Here is a 21,891-nt window from a genome sequence, read left to right on the forward strand (position 1 = left end):
CCGCGGACGCCTCGGCCCGGCCCGGCCCGGCCCGGCCCGGCCAGGCCCGCCGGCGGGACGCGGCGCGCCCGGGCTGGGCAGCGGCGCCAAGGACCGGCGGGCGGCGGGAAAGCAGCGCGGCGGGGCCGGGGGAGGAGGGGGAGGGCTGGTCGCTGCCGCCCGCGCGGTGGGTCGGCTCTGCCCTGCGGGGTGCACCCGTGGGCATGCCCCGCTCCGGGGGTGCTGCTGCCTTGGGCCCTGCCCGCGGAATGGAGCCGGGGCAGCTTCGGCACGGCCCGCGTGCCTTCGCGTCGGGTTGTTTCTCCCTGAGGATCTGACACGGCCCCGCAGCAGCGGCCTCAGCCAGGCCCGGGGAGCCGCGCTGCCGTGGTACCGGTGCCCGGGCCGGCTGGCCCAAACAGAGCTGGAGCGGGGACCCGACGTACGGCACCCCGTATCTGCACCGGGGGGCGGAGGCCGGTCCTCCGGCTGAGGTTCCCAACACCAACTGTGAGCAAAACCTAACCACCCCCACCCCCGCGAGCAACCAGGCCACAGAAGGCACCTGCAGCCATTGGCTTGAGCGTGACAGACAAAGGCAGAAGCTGCAGGAGACAGTGCGAAGAATCATTTTCTCCCCGAAGGTGCGTTGCTTGGGCAGGTGTTCTGTGGAGTGCATTCACTACACCTGAGAAAGCTGGAGCACGGATTTGGTAGGGAAGAAGTCAAGCATTATTCTGTTGCAATATAGGTTCTAGTTAAATCCAAAGAGATAGGAAGGGAAAAGAAGTACCACCACTGTGTGTATCTTCTTTATTTTTTTTCGTAAAATCAGTTCAGAACAGTCCATTTTCCAGTCATTGTTACATTTTCAAAGTTTGGAGTGATACCACTTGGGTTTTCAAGTAACAAAAGCTGTGAGACACACAGCATGTCAAAGGGCCTGGTTTTCCTCTTTCTAGATGTAGGCTCTGAGAATCAAGATTGAAAGTGTTATTTTCTAAGAGAAAGAAATAAGAGTGCTGCTTTTTTAAATGTGCTCAAAGTTTTCCTCACATTTTACGGTTTTCCTTTTTTTTTCTTGTCAGGAAGACAGCAGAGATTTTTCTAAATTTTCAGTTGGAAGTGTATTATTTGAAGCAACAAAAATTCTCACATAAGGTCCCATTTCCCGTTCAATTCCATTGCTGTAGCTGGACATACCACATCCGCAAGAGGATGTCAAGTAAGAAAGAAGATGAAGGAGAATATTTTTATTAATGCCTACATTATAGGAAATATTTAAATATCATATAATAGAGCTGTTTTGCCAAGTCAAAGGAAAATAATTTCAACTTTGTGTTGGCAGGGACTCAGCTAAGCACACCCAGAATGCAAAGTGGCGGAATCACTCGGCACCGTTTTAGTGCTTTCTGTAAAACAATGCAGCAGGCACTGCTGGAATACCCTAACAAAGGACAGTTTGCAACGCTTCAGTCGTTTGTTTAACCGAATATGAGCTCTTCCTACAAGACCAACGTTCAGCAACCACCCTGCCTAACAGCAGCTGTTGGCACGCACCGCAAAGCCAGGTCACTGCAGTACTCAGTGACACAGCATCCCTCCAGGGAAATGTATGGAACTGTTGTTACCTGTCAGACCCGTGTTTGGGCCTCTAACCAAGCTTCACTCTCACTGAGAAGTTTCTTTCAGATGAACAAACCTGTAGCTGTGCAGTTTGTTTGCTACTGGGAGGAAGGAGGTTGCAGTCTGAGAGCTATATGGTTGCAAAAGGAATAGAAGCCGGAAGTACTTCAAACTCAACAAGGTTTTGTTGGAGTGAATTAGAATTAGGATTAATTAATGCAGAGCATGCCATTAAAGAGTAAATAGCATGATGCACTGCAACTGGAGTTACAAGCAGTGATGCCTGTCCGTGAACCTTCAACTCTCACATGCATGGACCACAAACTAGTTATGAGAAAAAAACTGGAGGTTTTTCTGTAAAAGCTCCTTGCAGATGCTGATTAGCAAGCAGAAAACATGCCGAGATATATGTTTGCTAGTAGCCTTAAAACAACTAGATCATGAAACGGAGCCTGTAGTAAATAAAATTGAGAAATAAGCAGTGTCATGGCAAAGTCTGAATTGCTTTGTGTTTGTTAAGAAGGACGTGTTGGAGCCTTATGCAGGTATTACAACAACAAAGGCATCCTTAAAACTCATTTCCTCACTTGTAGTGCCTGCTGTTTTGGAAATCTAGCTAAAAGCTCTGTTGTCACCTAGAAATTGTATCTGAACTTCAAACAACAGAGTTTTGTTTTAGAAAACTCCCCACAGCTAAGCGTATCACCTCTGAAATGCTTTCAACATCTCACTAACGTGTCTTTAAAGTAAAATGAAACGGTCATCTTAGTTGTCTTCACTTCTTTCTCGCTGTGAACTCAATTTAGGTTCCTCATTATGGAGCCTGTGCAGGCAGTTGCTCTTTCACTTATGTACTAGAAGAATGGGTGAATTTTGGTAGCTCACTGTAAAAACCGGTATTTGAAAACCGTGTAGTTTGTCCACGCTGGCAGTAGATGGTGCTGATACGTTGATGCTTGGTGCAGCCTTTAAAGCTGCTGTTCAGGTTCTCAATCCCATAGTAAGTTTTTTTCATCCATTATCCTTAAGGTCTTTTCATAGTGATTTGTCATCGTCATCGACCTTCAGAATTTATCGAAATAACATATGAATTTATAGTTTGAAGGTGAGATTTGGATTTTGAAGTGTGAGGGATCTGCATAAGATATACCACAGTTTTGAGTCGCTGTATGAAATAGGTGTGAAAAAAAATGTTCAACATGTTTTGATGAAAATTTGTTTCAATTTTGCAGTTGCAAAGTGGTGAGAGGCTTTCTGGGAATTAAAGGCTCTACCTCCTGTCAGAGAGAAAATTCTGTCCTAGCTTTGTTAGGTGAGATACTGAGGTATGGGAACATCTTCATCTCTCTTCCTGTATTTCTTCATGGTTCTCTCTAGCTTTTCAGCCAGTATCCCAGATTGCAGTCTTGTGCCCTGCTCAGTCATATCAGTGCTTAAATGGTTCTGAGTGGGTTAGAGGAATAGTTCTCACAGTGGTACAAGGCAAACCGTGGGACCTCTCTAAGTGACTGACAATAGTAACAGGTAAGGCTACCCATCTGTAAAAGGGAGCTCAGGTGTTTGCAGCTGCAATGGAAAGCAGAGAAAGGAAGGGGAAAGAAGGAATCAGGAAAGTGAAGAGGCTCAGTTTGTTTGGCTGTTCTCTTCACATCATCTCACACTGCAATAGGCAACCGTTGTTTAGACTCCAGTATGAAATATTGTTGACCACGCAACTGGAGTACTCTGACAGTGAACCCACAGCTTCACTTGAGCTGTACAAAGCATGGGAAATTAAGATGTCCTTCAGAGGATGTTGGGAAATGAAGCTGCTTCTTCCTTGCTGGGATTCATCTTAAGCCGTGGACTTAACATCACAGTACAGTAGTCTGCTCATCAGACATCTCCCATTTCATTTATATTAGCCAGCACAGGAAAAGTGGTTGTGAACCTGTGGGGAGTGGGCTCGGGAAATTACTGTCAAGTGCTCCTCCTCAGACGAACCTCAACATCTCAGACAGTAAAGAAAATTACATCTCCTACACAAACAAGCAAGAAAATTAAAAAAAAAAAAGAAAAACAAAACTGAACCTGTTCCACGTGTTGCTGCATTCAGTTGCCAGAAGTATGCTCCTGCGTTTTCTGGGTAGACTGACATATGAAAGATCATCAGGTACCATCTTTATATTTTTTCTGGGTTTTGTCCATTTATGCCACACCTTCCCCAGTACTTGTATTTCTTTTATTTCCAATGGTAAATTTAACAATAATGGTGAGTCTGGTTGGCAAGTGTGCATAAAAAGACCAAGAAACTCTAGCTAAGAGAGGAATTTGTGTAAGTTGTCAGTTTCTGGCTTAGTAAAGATTTTTATTGGTTTAAAAACATAAGAAAAAAACAAAACAATACAAAACAAAAGCTTTCATAAACCAATAGATCTCAAAATCACTTTCATCAGCAGCACCCTACAGTAATACTGTCTTTTTGCTGTTCAGTGGGCAGATTGAGAGCTGTTCTGCTAGGTCGTCCATCCCAGCCCTGTCTGCTAAGTTTCTGTCTTCAGGGTGTAGTCCCTACTCCTGTGCATGTTAAGAATCAATTTCAGAAAGCCACTGCTACAAAGACTGACTCAGTTAAGGCTCTCACAATGCTGGAATTCCATGCTGGCTTTGGGGCCTGCACACCACGTACAACTCCATTTTGTTTACCTTGGCCAAACTCCAGTGCAACGACAGAACCTCCGGGTTAGTTACCAGCTGCCAACTGTGTGCCTAACTAATATTTCATCCTGGAATCCTGAGAGTCTGGATTAACAAACTGCCAAAATGCCACTCAGGTGTGGTTCTTTCGAAAGCTTCTCTAATAACTTCTATTGTTAGCATGGTACTTATTACACATTAATAGTATCAAACTGCTGCAAGTTATTGTAAAATTAAGATATGCAAAAAGTAACTATGGCTTTGAACAATTATGACTTGTATCTACATCCAAGCCTTCAGTCACCTGTTGTAGATGATTCCTCTCAAGTGGTCTTTGTGACAGGGCAAGGTATCTAACATTCTTTCCTGGACAACAGCAATTAAATGTACATTCTAAAAAGCAACTGTCACCTCTCGTTGCAAAAAGGCTTCAAGCAAGTAATTGCTGATAGGGTCAGGTCCATCAGCTGGGAGTACCTGAAATTCTGTTGCAACTCCATACCTAGCAATGGATGACTGACAGTCACTCGCTTTATTCTGTAAAAGCTCAGTCCCATTCTTGATCAGGTGGGATTCTTGCACATTTTCCCCACAAGGTGTGTTTGATATTTATCCCTCCAGTGGGAATGTCTCTTGAACAGTTACTCCTCAGAGGCTGAGGGAAAGGGAGCTACCCCATGGTCATCAGGCAGGGCAAGTAACATCAATCTCTATTTAATAATTAAGCCAGCTTTCAACTATTGCTTTAGCATATTGGTTTAAAATATTGCTCTGATTATTCTAGATCTACTAAATGCCAACGAGCAAGTAGCTGCTACAGTGCTTACATTGTTGACAACTGTGTGGTAGGTACTCCGATATTCTGATTTATGTCCTTTAGCCAAATCACATCATTATTATAATTAATAATAAAAATTTGCTTTGTGTGTACAGGCACTCTGCTCTGCCATCCTGTACCTGAACAGGACAACACACCAGAAGATCCCAGAGTACATGTTGCCCATTACTGTGATAATATGAATACATATTTGATAGCTCTAATTAGGCTTCTGAAGAACACTCTTAAGAGTTTGTGGGTGTGTACCTCTTATCAGCGATCCCTAGAAAATCAACCAGTTGCTAAAGAAACAACCAGTTGGAGTTTCCTAAGAGGAGAAAAAACTTAATCAGTGCTTTTGGAAAGATTATCAGTGGTGAGTCACAGGATAAATAGTGACTCTGGAGCACTCTTTACCTATCACCACAAAAAATGGTGCAAAAATTCTGAAGGGTGCAAACAGCTGAAGGAAGCCAAATGGAAATTTGTTAGGAAACCACCTTTGCCTGTTTATTTCCACCTGAGATCCACCTGAGTTAGGGAATGACAAAGCTGCTTGTTTACTGATGGACAGTGAAGGCTCATTAGAGCGTAAAAACATAGTCTGCCTTAATGAGAAAACTTTTTGCAGTCATGTAAACTTGTCAGGCATTCAGCATCAGTTTTCATTAGCAAATAGCCATGTGAACTCTTATCAGGATTCATTTGAAGTTAGAAGTTCTGTAACAGGACACTCCATCTCTCAATATGCCTGCCTCAGTTTCCCTCTATGATTTAACTGCTTTTTGTCTCTCAGTTTTGCAGGCCCAGGCCTGAAGTGGAAAGATTCTCATGAGAAAGGAGAAGGCCTAGCAAGCTCTGAGCTGGTAACAACCTGGTACAGAGACCAAGCTGAAGTTCATAACACAAAGAGTTTGCTTGGTGAGAAAGGGGCCTTCATGGTTTTTCTACTGTTTTCTTTTTATTCTCCAAGGAGAGATTTTGGAGGTATGGCTAAATAGTTAAATGACAGCAGTCAATCTGCTTTATTCTATAAAAGCCTGAACCCATCTTTGATAGGTGGACTTCCCCTACGCTTTTCCAGGAGGTTGCTGGGCCTTCTCCTCTCCAGGACAAGCAGGGATGCCTGCAGAGAGATTGATTCTCAAGAACAAAGATCCACCCAGGGACACCCAGCTGTGGCCAGGCAAGGGTGAGAGACATTAACTCCTTTATGTTCTTTATTCACAAACTTAACATTAAGCAATTTTTGTAATTAAATGTTCATATTATAGAATCCTTTAAAATGTATAATTAATGTTCTAGGCCTAATATAAAACTTGATAATAAGTAAGTTGCTAGCATTTAAATGGTTAACCTTTATTGTTTGATCTAACTACAAGTAGTAAATTTCATTTTTAAGATACCTTTTGCATTCAAACTTCAACTTCTGTTCAAATCTCACAGTTTCCCTACAATTTGACTATACTTGTGCCTTCTGCTTTAAGGAGTTAAGACCCCAGTGTTATATGCAATAAAACTTGATCTGTGATCTGTGCGTAAATGACTTGTCTGCCATCCTATTCTATTCAGGACAAGCTCCAGCACTTGAAGAAAAGAACTGATCTGCTAATGTTGAGCAAGGTCAGCACTTTTCTGTAATTGCATTGATGCATTGCATCCCACATGATTGTTACTTCATACAATGAAGTACTGAAATGCAAAACAGTAGAATCATTATCACATACATGGTTAGGCTTAAGTAGAGCAGTCCTGATAAAGTCACTAGTCCAATTTGCATACTTAAGTTTATGTGGACATAGTAGTGCTTATAGACCTCAGGCCACAGGGTCCTCCCATGTGTGCCAGCACAGCAGCTCATAGCAGCTCTGCTATAGTCCATGAGAGCTGTGACAGGCTTCAGTAAAAGGTTAAGACACCTAAAAGTCAGGGGGGATGCAACCAAGCTATTGGCACTGGATGCCAGATTTGAATGCATGCCCATAGCAAAAAAAAAAAAAAAAAAAGTACATTAATAAAGACAACTGTATCAGTCAAATGTAGTGTTTTGGTAATGCTCTTCAACTTTAAGACAGTATAAAGCCTGGAGAAAAGGGGTGCCTCTATACTGGCAGTCACATGCTGTCCAATGCACCTCTGGAGCAACACCCATTTCACCACCTCACCCAGGATGTGGTTGGGAGGACCTGCCACTTCTGAATGTCCATACACCAACACATCTGAAGGGCTACAGACCACTCCTGCCAGCTCAGAGCACAGGTGGGACCAGAGTTGACTTTCTGCCCCTTGCTGTGCACACACCGTTACACATTGAGATTGCGTACACAGAGCCAGAGCAGGGGGAAAGAAGGGCACCTCAGAGTACATACAAAGCCAAGAAAACCTCCACACTAAGCTGCCCAAGGGGGGTTTTAAGCATAGAGGGGTTTTAAGCATAGGGGGCTGCCCCAGCACGACCCACCTTGAAACATCCACATCTCAAAACACAAGGGGAAGGATCAAGACCCTTCCCTGAGGTCTCTTACAGCTGCTCCTTGCGAAGGCTGAGAAAGACTTGCTGTGTCCTGTTTTAGCAAAGCCCAAGGTGGTGCTGCTTTCTGATACCTGCACTTTGGCCAGGGGCCTCATGTTTAAAGTTGTTCCATGGAAAATGGTAGGTCCAGCAGTCCTGCATCCCAAACTGAGGCATAACAATGCCTGAACCACCACTGGGCTGTTACTTCTCCATGTAACTTTGGTACTTGGACACTGGTCGTCAGGAGCATGGTTGTGTTTTGAAGCATGAATTGCTATGATCAGATTTCTTTGCCAGTGGATTTGAGAAAGCAGTTGTGTGCAGCTACAGTTGCTATTAATTATAATAGAAATACAACCTTGTGTGCTACTGATTGCCTTCTCATTTGCCTCTAACTTCTGCCTTCACCTTTTTTGCCTTGACTGTAAATATTACTGATATATTCCTTGCTTGTGCATCATCTCTTTTTGTTTCTTTTTTTTGTTCAACAATTTTAATATTTTCCTATTGAAAAATCTTTAATACAAGCATTTAAAGCAAGTGTAAATCCCTCAGTAACTTTCTCCACATCCTAGTTTGCTTCACTCTTGATTCTCATTGAAGAACATTTTGTTCTAAAAGGAAAAAATTCTAACTCTAGCCTTGCATATTTACCAAAATTTAAACATAATTGACAAACATTAATTATTTTAAAATTATTACCTACTTGCTAATTTGCAATGTCCTGAATGCTAGTAACATGCCCCCTTGATCAAACAGGTATATTTGCTTTATGATAAAGCATACTTGGAACTGTTTTGATTTTTAAAAGTGTTTTTATTGGATTATGGGGCAGTTTTCATAAGCATCTGACACCTCTAATATTCATTTGATTGTCTAACTCTTCCCATACATTGCTTAAGGCTCGGAAGAAGCATCCTGAGAAACAGAAAACCTGACTCATTGATCTGGAAGAAGAACATAGAGAACTCCACAGATGCCAATAGTTTAACATGTTCACAGTCTCTTTCTGGAATAGCAGATGGGTGAGGACTTAGGCCAACAAGCACACAAGATTAATTACTAAAACCTATTTCTAGTTCCTCTCTAGATGGATCCCCTAATTAGCAGAAAAATGTCAGGCCTGACATCTGTTTGCTGGTCTTTGTTTATTTTATTAAAGCAAGACAGACCAATGTGTTTGCTTCGTTCCTGGGCTGTGTGTGTTTGCATGTGTGTGCACATGCAATAACGCTTGCATGAAATGAAGAAAAGTAATATTTGACTGGGTGATCCATGGAACAGCAAACCAGAAGACTGATGAGGTCAATCCATATGGTAAAACAAATCTGGGGAAGATCTGAAAAATCCATAGAAACATCTTCCCCTAGACCTGACTGCTACATCAAAGCTTTTGAGCCTTGCCTGCACTGGCCATTGCATGGAGTAAGTGTTTCATCTACATTTGGACAGTGGACACTGGCCCAAGTTGCTCAGGGAAGCAGTGGAAGCCCCATCCCTAGAGGTGTTCCAGCCCAGGTTGGATGGGACTCGGAGTAACCTGGTCTGGTGGCAGGCATCCTTGCTCATGCAGGAGGGTTGGCACTGGATGATCTTTAAGGTCCTTTCCAAGCCAGGCCACTCTATGATTCTATGATTCCATGTGTGCATGCAGAAGAGAAGGAAGGTCTACACAAATGTTCAGACTGGCTGAGGTGCATCTCCACACTCTACTGGCAGATACATCACCAGCACAATAGCTGTGATCTTGTTCTGCTGTCATAACTGTACTACTATGACCAGTTGAATTTACACATAATATACAGGATTTCACCATCTTCTGCAAGACACGTTCCAGGTTGCATGGAGTGGCCTTACCTGTATCTGCAGTAGTAAGGGGTGAGAAGTGGCATAAGTGGACTTGGGAAGTGAAGCAGCTGATGCTAAGACCCAGGGTTTACTCTGCTCATGCTGAGGGGAGAATAACTAAGAATCAACTCCAGTTCAGCCATCTGGACTAAATGCTCATTAGCAGTTGAAGTAAATTAGGTGAGCTCATGGAAGGATGCTTTAGTTTCATTTCATCTGACTATTAAGACATTAATTATTTCATAATCTTCAGGCTTAACCTAGACGCTGAATGTGTGCTGAAGTGTGTTAAACAATTCTTGCAGGAGATCAGAACTTCCTCGTTTGCATAATAATTGGGAAAGGCAACAAGGTAAGCCAAAAGGATGTATGTTTCATAAAGTGTCTTTGAGCAGAAATTCTGGGTTTACAGAACATGCAGCACGACAGGACTTTGCTTTCATGCCCTCTGGGCACTTTTGAATTAGCAACATAGCACAAGGCAACTAAATAAGGAGACTGTAAGAAGAGAGAAAGAAAGGGAATTATAAATTTATTACCAAGCATTTTCTTGTGTAGTATAATTTGAACTTAAGGTATGCACTATCCAGCAGCAACACTGTTTTGAAAGTTTTGCAAGTGAAATAAACTAAATTAAAGCTTAGCTTATAGGACTGTGATCACCTCTGATTCAATGCCAGTATGTAAAGCTGCCCCTCTCTGAACTACTGCTTAAGTACCCATCACCATCATAATCTGGGGGCTCTCAAAAAATTACATTTACCCACCTACCCCGTCCCTTCTTTTTGAAAAGAGACAAGTTTATGCCATTATTCTTATCAGAGCACATTTGGGAGCAGGTCTGAATAAAGAGATGGGTTCCACACTTAGTTCAGAAAGTCACGTGGGCAATAAGTGTGCTTTTTCAACCACCATTTAAATCTGCAGTCCAGTTTGCCTCCACTAAGGGCTTTAGCCTCATGGATCCTCCATTAGTGAGCTGACAATTTCCTTCTTCCTCTGGAAAGCCACTTTCAGAAACTGCAGTGCAGACAGTATGTTGGGTAATTAAGATTATTTTAAATCCATCTTTCTGAAGTAGGAAGAAGGTGATGAGTGAGGTGTTCAAAGGAAATCCTCTACAGAGAAGTACTGCTCCAGGAGATATGGTGGTTGTTTTCTGGACAAGATGAATAATTTTTTAAATTGCAGTAAATGAGACATAAGGTACAAATACAGGGCCAGATATCAGATGTAAGGTGACGGGTGGTTGTTTTGGAGTTTTGCCAGCATGCCTATGGACCTCCAAGGGAAGTTTGTAATCTTGCTGATCTCAGGGTTGTAGCCCATTCTACAAGGGAGCACCTCTACATGGATGAGGCTGTGATCCACCTGCTTTTCTAACATTTTTATCCCCTTTCAGAGACCAAGGCCATGCTTTTGAAGTTTTCATGCTTTTAATTTTGAAAAATGTTGGTGGTACAAATGAAAATGGAACAGAGCAGTTCTACATTTGAGTCCAGCCTTTCTTCTCATTTTCCAGTGTTATATTTCATCCAGGAAGAAAGCCATACACAAGTGAGATAAACTTTACCTATCTGATATTTCTGCACTTGCCAGAAGTTGCAATTTAATCTTCCTAACTTTGATGGAGTGTCTGTGCTTTGTGGAACACTTGTTCAAATGCATTCATAAGCTCACTGAGGAGTGTCTTTGCTACCATAAGCAGGTTAATCTGGCTAAATCTTTCATCAACATGGAAGGCGTCTAGGGCTGAAGTATAATTTTTATCACTTTATTTAAACAGCTGTATACTGTTCAATAAATTGTAAAGAATGTTTTTGTAGAGGTTTGGTTTTAATTTGTTAAATATACTTTCTTACTCTTAAAAATCACCTTACATAACCTTAATGATTACTGATATACATTAACAGATCTTTGACCACCTGAAATTACAGCTCGTTCACAGTTTCAACCACTGGAATTATCATGACAGTGGTGGAAATTTACTTCAGTTTTCCCATGTCCACTCCACCTGAGCTAAAAGAAGGTGAATCACAGGGAATAAATTTGCTAATTAATGTTGCCAGAATAGTAGACTACTGAGCACCTGCAAAGTAAAAAAATTTCCCAGGGAAGCTATGATTCAATTTAGAACTGTTTGTATAACATCCAGTGTAAAGTAATCAGACATACAGAGGCTACTGTATGTCAGAGCACCTACTAAACAAATAAATATAAATTATTATAATCCTTCTAATTTAAAAATTAAACATATGTTTTCAGCCACCTTTTTCTTGATTACATCTTCATGTGCTCAGCCTTTTTATTCCTAAATCAAGTTTGTGTAACAGCTCAGACAAAAGTAATGGCATAGTATTTATAAATACTTGTGACAGGTTCATGGTTCTTGTAGGTACTGAGTTTGGCCTTAACCCAAAACTCCAAAATAAGAAGTAAAATTATTTAATTTTGAGGATGTTGAATCCATTGCTCACAGGGAATTCTACTCATGGCAAATATTTAGTGTAAAACGAATACTTAACTACAGATACTGATTCAATATGCTCTGAGTTTTATTCAAAGTTAAAGGGGATTTTTCCATGTTATGTGAAGAATTGGATGTATTCTATTTATAATTTAAAAAGACAGCACTGAACTTCAAGTGTTAATACTAACATTAGATTATACAGTGCCTCCATTTTAACACCATACAATCCATACTGAAACAATCTAGAAAGCTTTACAATTTGCAGATATTTCACCTCTGGTTTTTTTTCGTTTCTCTCCTTTGTTGGGTTTTTGAGTTTTCTGCTCTGGGCCATGGTATAAGAACACAACACAATGAGATGACCAAAGAATGCAGAGGGGGCTGCCTACAACTAACTGCTCGCACAACGGGACTGAAAGCCTAGAAAGAAAGTGAAAAATTTTCTTACAAAACTTCCACAATGGCTGGCAAACAAAAGACATTGTGAATTTTTATAGTGATACTGTAAAGTCACCTGCCTAGTATCTTTCATTCAGAAAATTACTGTTTTATGAAGTGCTATGAACCCAAATGTCACTGCTAACTGATTTGGAGTATACCACAACAGAAATTTATAAAACAAAAAAAGGGATTCCTTAGAAATACCTTCAATTTGTAGTAGAAAGCTAAACATAATCATGAACAAAAATGCCCTTTTCTGGAAGAGGTCAGAGATTTTAGTTATGTTTTTGATGTGCAGATTTTGACAAACTTTTAAAGTATTTTCAACAACAACAACAAAAGCTACAGAACCTACAGTTTGGCTTGAAACATGCTTCCTTCCCTACTTCTCTTCCAGACATGCCACTCTTTACCCCCAGCTTCCATGTCAGTGAGTTACAGTCTTCCAAGGGGTATGATGAGTTCAGGACACAGAGAAAAAAACAACACATGGTTATAAAAATGACTTGAGCAGGTCACAGGATATCCAGATCCTGTCTCTTACTTTGTCACAGATATGTGCAGTGACCTGTATCAAACCATGTTACACCTCTGCACCTCAGCTTCCCAACCAGGGCATAAGGTGCTGCCTTTTGTATCCCTCTTATCTTTTACTACATGCAAATGCAGGGCAGCCATGGCCTCTGTGTGCTATGGCAGCATAGCTTAAAAGAATGGCAATCCTATTAGGTCAGAGGAGAAAAATGTCTCTAGCACATCTCCACCTCTACTCCCTCAGCCCTGTCATAAATGGGAGCTCATCTAATGTCTGGGACAATTCAGCTGTCACCACAAATCCCTAAGCAGTAACTATTAATCATTCATGCTGCAAAGTGCTGAAAAAAGGGCAGTGTTTTAAGGTACTGAGCCAGCTGCACGTACTGCTACGAAAAGGCTTAAGAGAGAGGACATTTCTACTGTTCAAAGACATAGAAGGGAGACTTATAATTGTTAGTATCATTTAGTGACATGAAATTTCTGCAAATGCAGTCAAACAGAGTTGAGTTTTCCCTGCAGTTCCTCCAGGGTGTGGAGGATCTCTGCTGAGTCTGTGTGCCACCAGTGTCCCCCCACTCTGAAAGTCCACCCAAAGGGATTCACGGAGATCCCTGACATATGGGCTAAAGCTTTTTGAAACTGTAAATACTCTGCTGAGGTGAGCTTTACACAAATAGAAATAGGAGATTCAATACCTCAGTCACTGCCTGAAATCCTGGAACCTGTGCCATAGAAGAGATCAAAGCACAAAATGTAACTATCTTCTGCATTCTCCGTGTCTTGTCAGCTTGTGACAGAGAGACTTAGATGGAGGATGTTCGGGACATACCCTCACAGGTTTGTAAACAAAGTACTGGGTGAAAAAGAGAATAAACTTCAAAATTTACAGCTATCCTATTTTAACAATTGAGTTCTAATTGTAACTGAATTACCCACTCTAGAAATCCAGACTTTACCAAAAGTGATCATAATGTGCGAATAACCTTGAAGACACTAACTTTGGTTTTCTCATAGTATTTTGTTGAATAGTATAAAGTAAATATTGAACATAAATAGTCACTTGCTATCAGAGTTTGAACAGGTGCTACATGCAAGGCACACTTTAAGACTTTTTCTGATATTCTTATTAAATTGTTGCAACCAAAGCAAACTACAGCCTATTTTGACCTCATTAGTTTTACTTGTTTGTTAAGACTGTGCAATGCAAAATGTAAATTAAGTCTGTCCACCAGAATCAAGTCAATGTTTAGAAAAGATGAAGAGTGCTGCTGCTGTCATATAAAACTGACTGCAAAATGCTTGTATTTTCCCTAAAGTTAGACAGAGGGGGAATATTCTTTGAAAGCGCATTCAGGAAAACAAGGAGAGAAAAGTCAGTGAAATTCCTGTTTTCTGCAATCACTAAATGGAAGAGTCAAAACCAACAGGAGTACTTTAGTACTACTGCTACAGTGCTGTAGACACGTAACAGCTTGGTCTCTACGTGGTTACCAAGCATTCGAGCCACCTTGGCCCCTGCCAGACACCACTCAGGGTCTATGTCTATGGCAACCAACAGGAGCACCAGCTGCATCTTTCTCACGGATGTTATCTTCAACTGAACAGGAGCTGTAGGAATCTCTGTGCTTCAAAACTGGTACTCAGGCCAACTGCATGTCACCAAATGTGGGCTTGTGTCTATGGCCAAGTTGATATGGGTACCAAAGCAAGGGCATTTCTATAATGAACATGTGGAGTGTAGTCCAGATTTGTGATCAGGGAGTGTTCTATTTATGATCCATTGAACAACCTTGAAAGCCCCCACAAGAAAATGCCATGCTCAAACCCAGCTTTGGGTAGTACCTTTGGACCACCAAACAAGCAATACGGCTGATAAAGAAGGACTTCTGCAAGTTATGCCTAAAGCCCTATGCCATTTCTAAATATTTCCATCCTTAGGTTACCAGTTTGTTCCCTGCTGAATTCAGTGAAGCTGGGCAGGTGCTGTCTCTCCTGGCCACTGCAGGACCAGAGCTTTCACAGAGCATTTTCATCAGCGATCTCCTGAAATACGAGCTGCTCTGGAGCTGTCCTAGAGTGGAGTTCTGGATATCCCAGACAGGGCTTCAGCACCTTCCCTGCTAGAAAACGTCAGTGCCACAGATGCAAAGGACAGCAGATATGAAGGGCCACCGATATTGAAGGACCACCTTTGTAGTCTCCCTAGGAGCCACATAACCTCTAGTCATGCTGGCAAAAAGAACCATTCACCTTCCCAAGAGTTTCTGCTTGCCAAAAGCTGAACACTGTGTGCAGGGTTGCAGCTGCCCTAAGAAACCTGTCACTGAGGTGACAACGTGGCACTGTCACCTTAACTGTCACACAAGCCTGCTGCAGTTGGATTGGTTTTAATGTACATGGACCCATGCAAGAGTATTGGAACACCAGCATATTGAAAAGCAGAAAACCTGACAACTTGACAGAGAGAAAACATCTACCCTGGGTGGAGCACTGGGCCTTCATTCACTTACGTACCAGAGGAAAAAAACTTCAGATACCATTTCACATGTGCTATCTGTGGTTCTGCTTCCAAACCAGGGGTTGCAAGTGAAATGTATCCACTGAGAACAACTTAAAACTATTCACCCTTTTCTTTACTTGAGATAATATCACTGAATGTTACAGCAGCATGTTTTATTCTGTATTTTTCTGTTTGAGCACATCAAGCAAACTGTATAGATGGTCACCTTTATTATCTTTGCTCTAATAAAAGCAAATATGCATACCTGATGCAAAACACCATGTTTGCATTAAATCAGTACAAATAAATAGCAATTTTAAGCACTATTTAATTATCACACCAAGTGCAAATATGCACATATGAACATGAACGACACAAGTGCAATTTGTAAACATTGTGGATGTGAAACCCCACGATGGCAAAGGTGTATCCTGTTCAAACCGCTTGGGATGGCCCCTCAGTTCCCACACCGGCCACTGGCAGTCACCTTCCCCTCAACCGCATTCTTCTGCTCAGCTGAGCAAAATCTCCGGAGAAAAACCTGCAGATGCCCGGTTTCGTCTCTGCATTCATTCCATTCACTGCCAATCTACTGAGGGCGAGTAGCCAAGCTGCTCGACAACCAGAGCTCAGCGCAAAGCCTGGGGCGGCCGCAGCGGTACCCCGGGCTCTCGCTGCCCTCGCTGCAGGGTGCCCGCTCTTCTGCCCTCTTCTCCGGCAAATTACCCCGTTTCCGCTGAGAAGCAAGGGAGCGTGCGGCCGGCAGGGGGGTGCCCTGCCTGCGGGAGGCCCCGCTCCGCCTCGCCCGGGACACGCGTGGCCGGGGCAGCCTCAGCGCGGCACCCAGCGGAACCGGTACCCGCCGGCAGCGGTGCGGAGGGTGAAGGCGTTGCCTTGCGGAAAAGCCAGGGTGCGGATGCCGCCCTCCTCCCCCAGGGCCGCCCGCAGGCTGCCCCCCTCCTCCAGCCCCTCGCCGCCCGGGCGCGGAGCGGCGCGGCCCGTGCGCAGCCCGCGGAAGGCGCCGTGCAGGCACGGGGATGGCCGCGGACGCTTGGGCGTGGGGCTGCCCCCCGGGCTGCCCCCCGGGCTGCCCCCCAAGCTGCGCAGGGCAGCGCGGCATTTCTCCGACATGGCCCGCAGCATGGTGTCCACGCCCGCCGCCTCCTCCCGCCGCTCCGGGCGCCCGCCCCAGCCCTCAGACGGTGGGGCGGCGGGAGGAGGAGGTGGAGGATGAAGAGGAGGCGGAAGGGCCGCCCTGTCCGTGCACTGCGGGAGCATCAGCGTCTGCCAGGGCGAGAGACCGCGATTTCTGCGGGCCTTGCGTACCGCACCGCGCATCCCCGCACTACCCTGCCTCGAACTGTTCCACCCTGTCCCCCAGTGCCCTGCTCCATCCCACACTGTTTTACCCCACAGCAACCCCGTCCCACCCCACCGCAGCCTACTACCCCGACCCACATTGCACGACCTCATTCTGCCCCACATCTCCTCAACCCCCAAGCCCCTGTCCCACCGAGTGGTGCTCGGCCTCCCCTCGCCCCCTGCCCCACAGCTCACCCCCCTCCCCACTGCACTGCCCCCCAGAGACCGGCTGGGCGGTGGGGCAGCCGGGCCAGCTGGGCAGCAGCACTCACATCGAGGACAGCAGCCAGCTGCCGGGCCTGGCTCGCCAGCTCCTTCAGCTGCACGTTGCTCTCTCGCAGCGTCGCCAGCTCTTCCTGCCTCTGTGTGAGGGTCTCCTGCAGCTGTGAAGGGCAAGTGGGGACGGGATGAGTGGGACAACCCCACCACCCTGGTGGCCGGTAGATGCTGCACACCAGGACCGAGTAGCCTTCTCTGTGGGATGTGAGGGAGAGAAACCCAGTGCAGGCCTTCGGGGAGGACGTGGGGGTCCCTACCTGGCTGTTTGCCTCCAGGGCATCTCCCAGTGCTTTCTGGCGCTCGTCGGCCAGAGCCCTCCAGCACGGCTCAGGGGATGGCAGGTGCTGCGGGGGCACCTGCACCAGCGAGGTGTTCTCCAGCTTTGGGAAGCAGGGGCCAAAGGCCACCTCCTCGCCAAGTGAGAAATCAAAGTCAGTGCACTCCAGGGGTGGTGGCATTGAGGTGGATGCATCTGGAAAGAATAGTTGCAGGCACTAAGACAGCAGGTTTTCACATCTTCTCAACCCCCTGCCCCCAGCCCAACATCCTGTTATTTCCCAACATGCTTTAACTCTGCTGTGGCAGCTGTGCATCCTACACCTGTTTGGATCTGATTTCTGTCTTCCACGGGGGAAAGCTCACGGCCAGCCCAGGTCCCTCTAAGGGGGTTTGTAGGGATGCACTGCCTTACAGGCTGTTCCAGGGTGGTACAAGTGTGCAGTGAATGGGCATCCAAAAACCCAAAATCAAAGCCAAAAGGGGCAGACTGGATGCAGCATGACTGCTGATGTGCACATGCAGGTGCATTTGGCTCAGGTATGGAAATTATCTACTTGCCAGATATAAAATCATCAACAGCATCTCTGAACTCCTGGAAATCGAGCTCTGGTCCATCCTGGAAGCAGGGACTCTGGGAGAAAGGAAATGTATTGGTGAGCAGGGCCCAGGGCTCAAAACTCCCCACATTGCCCACTGCTGCCCATACTGCTCCCACACTGAGAGCTGCCTGTGCCCAGCACCTTCCCATGGTCACAGCACCCCCGGGTGCCTGTCCCTTCTCCTTGCCACTAACCCATCTAGGGGATGGGACAAGACACTTTCCTCCATTGTGCCCGTGTCACAGGTGGGAAGCCTGAGGCTGGGGGTGCTGCCAGCACCCGTTGTCTTGAGGTGGCCACCCCCATGGCTGCCCTATGCCAGGGGTGGCCAAATCTGCCCCAGCCGGGGGATGGGAAGGTTACCTGCTGCAGTGTCACAGGGCTGGCTGGGGTGGTGGGAAGGATGGGGGCACAGGCTGCCAAATCCTGCCAGTCGATGGTGGTGAGCACTGGGAACAGCGAGAGACAGTGCTGAGAAGCCCGGCCAGGGATGGGCATAGCTGGGGGCAGCAAAGTGGGAGTACAGCCAGGGAGGCATCCTGGAGGAACATGGCCAGGGGATGCAGGGCTGGAGACCTTGGCAGGGAGCACCGAGTGGGACAGGGCGGGGGCCCAGGGAGACACGGTGGAGGGCATGGTAGGAGTATCACGGTCGGAATATCACGGTCGGGGGACGCAGAGCTGAAGAGCACGGTGAAAGGCACCGGGGGGTCGCGGCGGGAAGCACGGGAAGGGGGACACGGCCGGGGGTCAGGGCTCTCCGGGGCGGACAGACTCACCGAGGGCAGGTGCGGCAGGGGCCGTCGGGGCGCCGCTGCGGCGCGGGGGCGCTCGGGGGCTCAGGGCGGCCGGTGGGATCCCCGTCGCGGTCCCGCCGGGGCGGGCTGGCTTCTTGGCGAGGCGGGCGGGCGGCCCCTGCACCCTGTTGGGGCAGATGCTGCCGAAGGCCCGGCGGCGGCCGCCCTGCTCCATGCTGCTACCGCGGCACCGACACCGGCCGCCCCGCGGGCAGGGGGGCCGGGGCCATACCGGCGGCTGCCCTCCCGCCTTCCTTCTGCCGAGGCGGGGAAACCTCCCGCCGCCTCTCCGGGCCGCGCCGGCGGCTCCCGCGCCCGCGGAGCCCTTCCCCGCGCCCGCGGAGCCTGGGCGGGCCGAGGGGGCTGTCCGGGAGGGAAACCCGAGGAGAGGCGCTGGCGACCCCGCTTGCCCCGGCCCCTCCCCCCGCACCTCGGTGTGATTTGTCGCCCCCCTCCCGATCCCTGTCGGGCCATGTGTGGGCAGCAGCGGACGGGCTGGGCCGTTTTTTAAAAGGATATTTATCATATACGAGGGCTGGGGGCCGTCAGCGTCGAAAGTATAAAGCGGGAACAGAGAAGAAAAAAAAAAAACAGGCTGACGGCATCTTGCCTTTAGTGACCCCCGCACCGGGAAAGGGTCCGCACCGCTGCCGCTCCAAGCCCAGCTGAAATCACCGGGGGGCTGGCAGGGGTAATCTGACCCTCAGCTGCTTGTGATGCGCTTTTAGGGATCTTCTGCCGCAGCAGTTTGGGCAAGTTTTGCTCGCCTTGCTCTGACCACCCGTTCCTTGCTGCCTTGAAAGGTGAGCAACCCCGAGGCTAACTTCAGGTGTGTATATATGCTCTTTTAACGTCAGTTCTGTGCACAGATACGAATAAAATGTAGAAGTCAGAGTATTTTACAACATTATGGCTTATTTCTTCCCTTGAGTGTTTGCCATGCTACAGTGCCAGCTCGCTTAAGAGTCTGCACCTGGGTTATAGACGTGCTGGAAAACTAATAACCAGCAGTTTTAGTGTTTCATGTTTTTGTTTCCTACACTTAGGTCAGTGCATCTACTTTTTTTTTTATTATTTTTTTTCCCCTCGAGCTTTGACCATGCCAGCATGTGTCAGTCTGAAATGGGGAATGACACCACTAGGCATAATTATATTGCAGGGGCTGGAGTTAACTGCTGGGGGGAACTTGTTCAGTGCCAATGTGTTTGCTTCCTTTCCCAGCTGTGTACAAACACTGTCAGCAATTAAACGAGTACAGGTGACAAGTAGAAAAGAGTTTATTCAACGTCGGTTTGATCCTTCCACCGTTACCTTTAAGGACCACCCTCCAAATAAATAATAGAGTACATGAGATTCTGTAACATTATTTACATGCTGGATTCTAAAAAAACAGCAAAGGTACAGTGCAACTGACATCCAGGAGAAACATCATGTGCCAAACACGATCCAGTTTTTAAGACTCCAACGATACTAACGCTTAGTTGATTAGACTCTACATCAGCTCTACAGGTGAGGAGCCGGGGTGGAGGCAGCTCAGCTCCAGGCCCGGACAGGCCCTGTGGTGGCTGCAGCTGCAGCTGGTGGGTGGCTGGTGTCCCCGCTGTCACCCCGCGGTCAGCGGCCGCCCCGCAGCCAGAGGCATTTCTGAGCCACCTCCGGGGGCAAGAGGAGCGGCAGGGACTGCCCGTTCAGAGACACCAAAAGCTGCAGCTGTTCCATGCAGTCCCGCAGGAGCCCCTCCGGGTAGCCGCTGACCCGCAGGTCCAGGGGGCTGCGGTGGCCCAGCAGCCGGTCCGCCAGCCCCAGGCTGCCGGCGGCCAGCAGCGAGGGAGCGTATTTGGTGAAGGCATAGTCAGCCAGGCTGAGCTCCGCTACTCCCCCCGCCAGGCTCCGAGCATCCGCCGCCTCCCCCGCGTCGGCTCCCCGCGTCTCCAGCCGCACCTGGCTGAAGTGCTCCAGGAAGAAGCTGACGGTGGGAGCCGCCAGGTCGAAGCCCAGGCGGTGCAGAACGATGCACTCCAGGTTGCAGAGCTGCTGGCGGGTGAAGGCGCCGCAGCAGAGGGCGAGGAGCTCCTTCACGCTGGGGGGGTGCACCTCCACCTGCGAGGGGAGACAGGAGCTGGGGATGCTGCAGCCGGGGGAGCAGCGCGGACCCCGGCCTGGCTGGGGCTGAGCTGGCACCGGAGCCGAGACCCCGGCGGCGGGGCTGCCAGGCTCCGGGACAGCCAGGCTCCGGGGCTGCCAGGCTCCGGGGCTGCCAGGCTCCGGGGCTGCCCTACCTGCTTGCAGGCGATGAGCAGCGCCGTGACCCCCAGGAGCTGGAAGCAGTCGGCGGCCACGGGGGTGGTGGCAAGGAAGCGGTCAAGGGTGTTGACGGCTAGGCATAGCGCCTCGAAGGAGAGGCCGAAGTGCCGGTGCACGGGGATGAGCCAGCTGACCAGCTTGCAGCGCGCCTCCGCCGTCACCTGCGGCACCGGGAGGGGGTCAGGCGGGGCCGTACCGGGCTCCCCCCGCCAGCCCCTGCTGTCTCCGCTGTCCTCACCTGCGGCTGCCGGGCGAGCGGCTCCAGGGGCTGGAACCGGCTTTCCAGCCCCTTGCGCGAGCGGTACCAGCTCTCCCCATAGTCGCGAAAAGCCTGCAGATCCTCCGGGCTCTCCCGCGCCGACACTGCCGCTCCCGCTCCCGGGCGCCGCCGCCGCGCCGGGCGCTGCGGGCAGCGGCCGGGGGAGCCGCCGGGGCCCCGCCGCCGCGGGGAGCCGCCCCGCAGCCCGCTCCCCGAGGTCACCATGACGGGGCCGCCTCGCCCGCTCCGCTGCCCGGCTCGGCCGCGGGTATTTGAGCGGTGGGGCGGACCCTGAGGCCAGCACCCCCGCCTCCCGGGCACCCCCGCCCCCGCCGCGGGGAGGCCGGCTAAGCACCGCCGGGAGCGACGTCTCCAAACCAGAATCTGTATCAGGGACAAAAAGGAACGTCTGGCTCCTAAGGCTTCGTAGGGGGTGAGACGGCTGCGGTGCGGTCGCCGTAGGACCGCAGCTTCCAGGAAACCCTCTCCAAGGAGAGAATACAGAAATGAGTAGGACATGCTGCCTTTAAAAAAGGTACACGCTGAAGATCATCGTTGCAATTACAGTGAGAAATATCCATGAATACTGATCTTGTGTCTGAC

General features: G+C 47.9%; 2 protein-coding genes across 2 annotated transcripts; both read right to left on the minus strand.

Moving 5' to 3' along the window:
• Positions 1–16,240: 16,240 nt before the first annotated feature.
• MCIDAS (multiciliate differentiation and DNA synthesis associated cell cycle protein) lies at positions 16,241–18,900 on the minus strand. Its single transcript, XM_051642827.1, has 4 exons — positions 18,708–18,900; positions 17,308–17,522; positions 17,044–17,154; positions 16,241–16,693 (listed from the first exon to the last, which is right to left on the minus strand). Exons 1-4 carry the CDS (start codon positions 18,898–18,900, stop codon positions 16,241–16,243), a joined length of 972 nt encoding a protein of 323 aa, XP_051498787.1.
• A 1,084-nt stretch (positions 18,901–19,984) lies between these two features.
• Positions 19,985–21,807, minus strand: CCNO (cyclin O). The gene is made up of 3 exons (XM_051642829.1): positions 21,268–21,807; positions 21,005–21,190; positions 19,985–20,825 (listed from the first exon to the last, which is right to left on the minus strand). Exons 1-3 carry the CDS (start codon positions 21,805–21,807, stop codon positions 20,340–20,342), a joined length of 1,212 nt encoding a protein of 403 aa, XP_051498789.1. The 3' UTR covers positions 19,985–20,339.
• Positions 21,808–21,891: the final 84 nt, after the last annotated feature.

This window comes from Apus apus, chromosome Z (genome assembly GCF_020740795.1).
Source record: "Apus apus isolate bApuApu2 chromosome Z, bApuApu2.pri.cur, whole genome shotgun sequence".
Lineage (NCBI taxonomy): Eukaryota > Metazoa > Chordata > Aves > Apodiformes > Apodidae > Apus > Apus apus.